Source organism: Oratosquilla oratoria, chromosome 43, assembly GCF_046742065.1.
Source record: "Oratosquilla oratoria isolate Oo_2021 chromosome 43, ASM4674206v1, whole genome shotgun sequence".
NCBI classification, from domain to species: Eukaryota; Metazoa; Arthropoda; class Malacostraca; order Stomatopoda; family Squillidae; genus Oratosquilla; species Oratosquilla oratoria.
This window is the reverse complement of record NC_134819.1, coordinates 20,504,229-20,512,397: the sequence shown is the minus strand read 5'-3', so window position 1 is coordinate 20,512,397 and position 8,169 is coordinate 20,504,229. Positions and strand designations below refer to the sequence as shown.

Genomic DNA, 8,169 nt, shown 5'->3' with positions numbered 1-8,169 from the left:
ATGAACAGGAAGGAAGTAAGGTGGGTGGAGGACATTTTTCAGCTTTGAAAATTAATATTCATGTGAACAAGTTGCTTAAACACGGCAAATGAAACATGGACTGGGAATGAATCGTTTATTCCTGACGTTTTGTCTACTAACTTTTTCAAAGTAGACGAAACGTCAGCAATAAACGCTTCACTCCCAGTCCATGTTTCCTTTGCCATATTTTAGCAACTTTTCCAGCTTTCCTTCCATACCCATTACGTTCTCAGTGTCAGGCGATTTACTGAACAGACTTCTCATTTTTCCACCCTTAGCCTTAACGCCAGTCACCCCTTTCTTCCAGACCTTTCTCAACGATCCCCTACTTATCCTTTCATCACAGAACCCCTCTATTTCTTCTACCTTCTTCCTCCATATTCGACATCCTTCCTTCCACCGCATCAGCTTTCCCCTCACATAATACCACCATTGTATCTCTCTCTTTCCCTCCAAGTTGCTCGTCCTTTTCACACTTTAGTCTTGATTATTCCCCCCACACTAACCCTTTCCTCCACTTTCCTCCGTCATATAACCTTCCTCCTCACGCCCTCTCCTCCTCCTTTCCTTTCACTTCCAGGGGACGCTTCCAATGACTTAACCAGATGGGTAAGTGTGAAGCAAGACCTTGACATTCCTCAGATCCTTCTCAAGCTGCGGAAACTCAATCTCAAGCTGATTGACAATGGCGATATATGAGTCGTTTCTGGTGTTCAGGGACGCTTGGAGGGCGGACTGTCCCTCCTCTGTGTGGGCGGCCAGGGTCTTGTAGCGCCCGTCCTTGAGGGCGTTCAGATGGCGGGACCTTGCTTGCTTCTCCTGTAGTGTGTGCCAGTCCTGCAACGCCAAAGGGATGGGATTAGATCTGTGTGTTGGGGCTGGGAGTGGGGCAAGGTGGAGTGACGCTGTAGACTGAGAGCAGGTCATTGTATTATTTCTTTCAATACCCTGAGGATGCTCTGGTTGTGTTGTGACAACAGCTAGACCGTTATATCCTGGAGATGGTGGACAGAGCCTGTAATGAACGAAGTCTTGGTCGATCGAGGCTCCTAACAGGCAAGGGATTACCTCTAAGCTGCGTAATGGAATTTTGTAATAAAATTTTAAAAAGTACCATCAAGGACACCCAAATCTGACCCATGATGTATGAGAACTATGCACATTTGAGTCCTTAATATACTGTCTTTCTGTGTGCAGCAGTTACTTTATAATAAAAACAATCTTATGTAAGGAAATTTTAATTTATGCTCTTACAACGAAAGATATATCAGCGGAGTTCTAATGTAACCTGGGTCAAGATTGGATGTCTGCCATTGTACCAACAGTGCAAATTATTGTTTCTGCTAAGGTGGTGGTAACATTGATAATAAAATGCCTTAAATATTATTTTTCATGACTTCTTTTGCCCTTATACTCTCATGTTCCTTTTCGTTTAGTCTTGTTCCTCTTCTATCTTCCTTTCCTCCTATTTTGCCATCTAATCCCCTTTTCCATTTTCCATTTTGTTGTCTTCCTCTTACTTTTCCTCCTTCATTTATTTTATTTTCCCTTTCCTCTAACTTCTTTTACTTCACCCTCTCCTTCTCCTACACATTTCCCTCTCCCCCTTTTCTCGCTCCTTCTTCCCAGATTTGCTCACCTCCTGCTTCCTGACGATGAGATCTTCCAGTTGGAGTGCGGACTCTTGCAGAATGGCCACGTCCCTGGCATACTGTCTCTCCTTACGCCGAACCTCATCTTCTGTCTTTTGGCGGTCCTCTCCAAGGCTGCTGGTGTCCTCTTCCAGCTTGGCTTTATTCTGAATGATGAGACAAAAGGACACTTGGCGTGTTGAAAAACATCTTAAGGAAGAAAGTGGGAAAACCAAAGCCTAGGAATATTAGAATATGGAATGTAGTTAGTGTAGATGCTGACTTACAGCCCTGCTATATGAACTAGTACGCCGGTCCGAGCGATTACCATTGAAGTCGTCAGTGAAGTTTGGTGGGGGTTTGACATCATGCTTGTAAAGTCTACAAAAGGGAAAGGAAAGTATCCGGGGAGGCTGGTAAAATGTGCGGAGGAAAATGGGACCGGGGTTAATGCTTAACTTGATCGCAAATATTTGCTCGTAATCTAAAAAATCAATATTTGCTGCCTGAAGGTACTGCTTTATTGTGATGCAGAAGTTAGAGTGTGGAAGAGAACCCCTGTTCCATACGGTAAATCCCTGAATATTGGGGAGGATCTCGGATTGCGTGGTTTGTAATAGCTGCTGTTTCAGGGTCGTCTTTCATTGGTGATAGTTTCTCTCCACATTGATCTTGGTTCACTTTCACCAATATTTCTCACCTTTTTGCAGGCAACTATCTTGCGGCGAAGAATGTCTTGTTGCATGACGAGGGTGGCCTTCATAGAATTGGGGTCCTTCTGCAGGCGTTCAACAGAGGCCCTGGCGCGGGTCCTGAGGGCGTCCTCCACACTGACACTCTGGGTCAGCCGGCTCACCAGGTCGCGTTGGGTCGTCTCTAAGGCGTTCCAGCGGCTCTGGAGAAAAAAAAAAAAAAAAAAAAAAAAATATATATATATATATATAAAGCATACCTGCGAAACTAGTCAGGAATAAACTCAAGACTAAGACTCCTGTGTTTCCTATTCCGCTTACATCATATATATATATATATATATATATATATATATATATATATATATTCAGAAACTCTTTGAGTACCTTACACGACTCATATGACTGTTCTATCTGTCGCCAGGTAATTTTATTCAGCTAAAGCAAAACCCTGAGATCTAAAGAGCTGAGATAGATGTAGGGTTAGGAGATATCGAACATGGTAACTGAGTGAATAGATGAATAGATAGATGAATAGATAAGTAAGAAAGTAGATAAATAACCAAACAAATAAACGAATGAATAAACCCATTGTCAATGGAATATCATTGATCAAGAAAAACGATTCTTTGGACTTAACAGTTCAATGGAGCGTAATCCTATGAAATGTCATCTAACTGAATTAAACTTAATCCATTCCAATCTAACCTGGTTAGTTGAACACTTAATTCAGGTTAACTAAAAAAAGGACAAAGTTTAAATATATCTTTTCTCACCCGCATGCGATTGATTTCTTTCTTCATACCCTGAAGCTCCCCTTCGGCACCCTTTTCACTATCGTACTGCTGTTTCGCCTCCTTCAACTGAGAGAGTCGTCGTTCCCACGCCTCGATCTCGTAGGTCGAGTCCATGAGCTGCTCCTCGAGGCGCCCGCGGTCCACCTCCATTCGCTCTACTTCGCCCTCCTTCCGAACTGCCTCCGTCTCCAGGTCCTGCAGGATCGAGGTCAAGGTAAGGTTGTTTTGAGGTGGTCGGGAAGGATGTTTGGGCCTGTTTCACACTCTTCACATGCCTTGCATGTGAGAAACTCTGCGGGCCCGTGGAAGGGCAGCTTCTACGGATACACGCACGTAAGCGCTTTTGTACACGTATTCTCTCTCTCTCTCTCTCTCGCTCTCTCTCTCTCACACACACACGCACACACTACACTAAGATAAGAGAGTTGTAGTAGAGGGTCAAGCACCTGCAACTTGGCCATGCTTTCAGCCTCGATGAAATTTGTCTCGTGAGTTGTACGATCTCGCTCCAGTTTCTCGTGGTGGAGTTTAGTGTCGAGGGTGGAGAGGTGTTGGTGAAGCCTGTCCTGCGTCTTCCTCATGTGGTGGAGTGTGTTGTGCTCGGCTGACACATTGCTCTCGAGTCGGTTTCCCCTCTCCCGCAGCACCTTCAGCTCTGGTCAAAGAGAGTCCGTGTGTAAAAAGCTGGTAGAAAAGAAGGTAGAAAGAAAGGTAGAAGACGAGTTGTTGTATTTTATAGATAGGTTGTTTGTAAAGAACAGCCTGAGCGAGCTGCCTGAGTCCGCTTTGTGTAGGTAATAAGATAGCTGGGCTCGGGAGCTTGGATATGTATATTAATGTTTACATATTGCTGAAATGACACCCCACTGTAACCTAAGTGAGAATTATGCAGAGACTCGAGATTATTCTAAGTAAACAATATTGCCGTAAAGGCTTGAAAAAAATAAATCTGATGGGTGAAAGGGTGGAGGAGAAAATTCTAATTTGTTCACGATTGTAGGATCAAGCCCTTCGTGGAGGATCTTAAATATAAAGTATATGAAGCGACCTTGAGGTCATATCTCTCAGTACAACACTCGGCAGCTTACTGTGAACATGTCAGCCACACTGAGCACCAGTTGCAAAATTGAAGAAGATCGGCGATTTTACAGCCAATTCATTGATACATACAGGAAAAATCCGTGCCTTTGGAAAATTAAATCTAAAGAGTATTCAGAACAAATGAAGATTAAGTGCAGTGTATGACTTGTTTGTTGAAAACTTAAAAGGACGTTGCAGCTACCTGAGATTTAGTGACCAAGAAAATCAACAACAAGAGGAACTCTTAAGGAGGAGGAAGAGGCTAACGTCTCCTAGTCTGACCGGTCCAATACGCAAAATGTTCACCTCATATGGCCCTGATATAAACGCAACTTCAAATTGAGGAATGCAACATTGGGTATGTGTACTAGCAATACACAGCAATAGAAATAATTTATAGTGGTGGAATACAGACACACCGATTAAGACATTAATCTGGCGATAGCCAAAGTAAAAAAAAGATAGGTACTCAGGTATGCAAGAGGGTCGTTGAGAAGATGATTTGAGTATTGGTAACAAATATATCACACATAAACAAGCGTACTCACACTCGTTCCCACCCTCTTTTCCTTCTCGTTGACCTCATTGCTTTTCATTTTTTCCTTTCCTTTCTCTAAACCAGTGGTTCCCAACCTTTTCTGGCTTGAGGCCCCCTTGCCAAACCTTTCAGAAGTCCCCGGCACCCTTATTAGAAAATCTAAATTCTAGTTTGTCAGTATTTTGTTGATTCAACATCAGTGTAACAAAATTTGGTCCCTGGATAATATGAAAATACTCATCTTTTACACTGATGCTGCTTTAATGAACAAAAATGGATGACAGAGAGAGTCGGTAATACGTAAATTATTTTTGCCCTCAATTTTGGCCGCACAACCTCAGTTGATCTCACGGTAACCTTTGGTGCCGCGGCACACCGCTTGGGAACTGCTACTCTAAATCATCATCTTTTCATTCGCTCACCTTCTTCCATCTTCGAGTACGACTGGTTGAGCTGACCCTTGACTCTGTGCAAACCGAGGATGTGCTTCTGGAGTGTCAGAGCTTCTTGTTCCTTAGTCTGGTGCTCCTTCTCCTCGTCCGACAAGCGGGTGCGCAGAAATCTCTCCTCACGAGCCAAGACCGTCTCTTCGTCCTCGCCTTCCTACGTGGCAAGATAAATGTGGGTTTGTGTAGCTTGTGAATATGCACGTGTAAAGAAAAAACAATAGGAAGAAAGAGGAAAGATAGAAGATATATGATGATTGATTTGGTTTAACGTCACAGACTTCCCCCTATCGGGTGGCTAGGACGGTGCCATTTACAGTGAACTTTGTAGCGTGGAATTTAATGAAACATCGTGCCCTTAGTTCAACTCGCCCCGAGCAGGGTTCGAATCGTGAACATCTCGCCCTTCGTCGTATGAGAGAGGTGGGGGAGGGAGGAAGGGAGAGAAAGAAGGAGATAAAGAGGAAAATTGATTAGATAAATGAAAATGATAACTGGCCATGGAAGAAAGAAATGGAGAGCCAAGGTAAAGTATATGGACTTGAAGAAATTGGATAACAGCTCTGATGCTGGGGTGTCCGTGATCATAACAATTTTTACTGGGGCAAACATGCCAGATACATTTTTATTTACCATCATCCCTAATGGCAGCGTGTTCAATTGTGTACCTTTTTAACTGAACTTCTCCCCTCAGCCGAATCAAATTACCTGGTGAATGCCACAGGAAAATGTATACTGCACGTACTACAGTAATTAATGCATAGAAAGAGAGTCAGAGAGAACGTTGGAGATGAGGATGTTAGAGAACAAGATATGTGTAGGGGTGACTTTACTATTTCCCTTTCTTCCTCATCTCAAAAAAACTTGTTTACCAAATTTGAAAATATTCTAAATGTTGCTAATAACAAAACTAACGTTGCTTGACTTACCCCAGATATCTTTATAATCTTTTCTATTTCATTGTTGTATCTGTGCATGGAATGCATGTTGGCGTTGATGCGTTCCTGTCCACGGGTCAGGTCCTTTTCGAGTCTGTAACCGTCAAAACCGTCACCACATTTGAATGTTCGGTTTCACTTCGTTAGATGTCTGACTGCTACGTTTCACCCTAATCAATCCCTTGCACTGGCCTGACGTTGCCTGGCAGGCACTTTGACCTTATAGAAAACAAAAATAATTAATTTATTAGTCAGAAGTTAGTTCTATTGTAGTTAATTCATTGGAATTTCGGGTCATTCTTTTCTTCGTTTCCTCTGCCTTTCACTTCCTATATCCTCCTGTATTTTCTTCCTGCTTCTCATCCTTTTTCTTATTTCCTTCCTAGGATTTCCCTCTTCTTCCCCACTCATCTTCTCTCTTTTCTTTCTCTTTGGACTTTTTTTTTTCTTCATTTCCTCTCCCATCTACTTCCCCACCTTCCCCCATCTCTTTCTCTTTCTCTTCCTGCTTCTTAATCTCTTCGTTCTTCTGTCACATCTCCCTTTCCTTTTCTTTTTATCCTTCACTCTCCCTGGAAACTCGGCTTGTTCTCGTCCTCCCCTCCCTTCCTGTCTCTTACTTCCCCAAAGCCTTCCCTTTTCTTCTTGATTTCTTTCCTTATTAAACTCTTCCTTCACACCTCTTTGTCTTGAAAATGTCTGATAGGTCAAGAATTCTTTGCCCCTCAAGTGTGTATGTAGGGGGTGCGGTCGGGGAGGGGGTACATACATATACATCCATATACCAAGGCTTTATCTCCCTTACAAGGGAGGTAGCCAAAAAGGAAAAGGCATAAAATCATTCCCACCCATTCCATCCCTGAATACACTCCACGTAAAGCACCTACTTGGATACAGAGAGACCGAGCTGGTCGACCTCTTTGCTGGCTTCCGTCTGTCGACCTTTGTGGAGGGTCACGGCTGCACGGACGTCGGACACAGCCAGGGCAGCCCTCGCCACGCGCTGCTCGCCCTCAACCACATCGTCCTCCTACAAGAACAGCAACATCTTTCATACAAATAAAATCAGAATCCTGCAACTCAGAAGGTGCAAGAGGTAAAATTTCTTGCATAATGGCTTCGTTAGAATAAATCTCTTTCAAGACATTTTAAAAGATTATCACTTCTGACCGAAAGTTTCTGAGTCCTATGGAGGCACTTAATATCACGACTCTATAAATACAACACCTCTGTGTATTATGTAAATCAAACTCAGTAGCAATATTACGTTTGACTTGAAAAAAACTGACCGTATGCTATCATACAAATTTGAGGCAACAACTTTGCTAACTTCTCCAGCATGATGGCTCAGACGTTGGAGGATTTGTGATCATTGTTTATTGAACTGACGCATTTTGTAAAGGTGAAACTATGATGAAAAGCTTCTTCCAAGCTATATGATATTTTACAATTTTTTCTAAATGCTCTATTGATCAGTAGGCTACTGCCAGTTGAACATAGTTTTGGGCAAACCAGTGGAATCATCTGCTCAGCTGACACAATTTGAAGGAAGAATACAATCATCAGGTTTAATGGTACTATGATAACAAAACATGAAAATATATTAAAACTGAATTATCCACTTCAGACAGAAACATGCACATCTAAAGTGATGCCCCACACACCTTGGCTTACTTAGTGATCTATAATCATGGATGCTAAGTTTAAGATCACAAGAACATGAGGGCATGAGAACATAAGAATGAAGGAGACTGCAAGAGACCATGAGGCCTACATTAGACAGTTCCATGTCCTTTCCCACCTATCATCCCCATCCATAGAGTTGTCTAACCGTTTCAAACCAGATATTCATTGAAGGAACAAAAAAAAAAAAAAAAAAAAAAAAAAAAAAAAAAAAAAAAAAAAAAAAAAAAAAAAAAAAAAAAAAAAAAAAAAAAAAAAAAAAAAAAAAAAAAAAAAGAACACTATCGATTGATAAAAATTCTGGGGTTTATTGGCCTACGGATATAACTTATAGTAGCCGAAA

The 8,169-nt window shown here is 42.1% G+C and overlaps 1 protein-coding gene across 1 annotated transcript in view; it reads right to left on the bottom strand.

The window, feature by feature from the left end:
• Positions 1-551: 551 nt before the first annotated feature.
• Positions 552-8,169, bottom strand: part of LOC143022007 (coiled-coil domain-containing protein 40-like) — a gene marked incomplete at its 5' end in the record, with an annotated part of 22,698 nt that continues 15,080 nt past the window's right edge. Inside the window, 9 exons of the mRNA XM_076179941.1 lie at positions 552-1,096; positions 1,276-1,328; positions 1,661-1,819; positions 2,353-2,547; positions 3,121-3,336; positions 3,588-3,796; positions 5,182-5,362; positions 6,135-6,237; positions 7,031-7,173. Coding sequence (XP_076036056.1) covers positions 619-1,096; positions 1,276-1,328; positions 1,661-1,819; positions 2,353-2,547; positions 3,121-3,336; positions 3,588-3,796; positions 5,182-5,362; positions 6,135-6,237; positions 7,031-7,173 — 1,737 coding nt within the window. The remainder of the gene's footprint in view (positions 1,097-1,275; positions 1,329-1,660; positions 1,820-2,352; positions 2,548-3,120; positions 3,337-3,587; positions 3,797-5,181; positions 5,363-6,134; positions 6,238-7,030; positions 7,174-8,169) is intronic.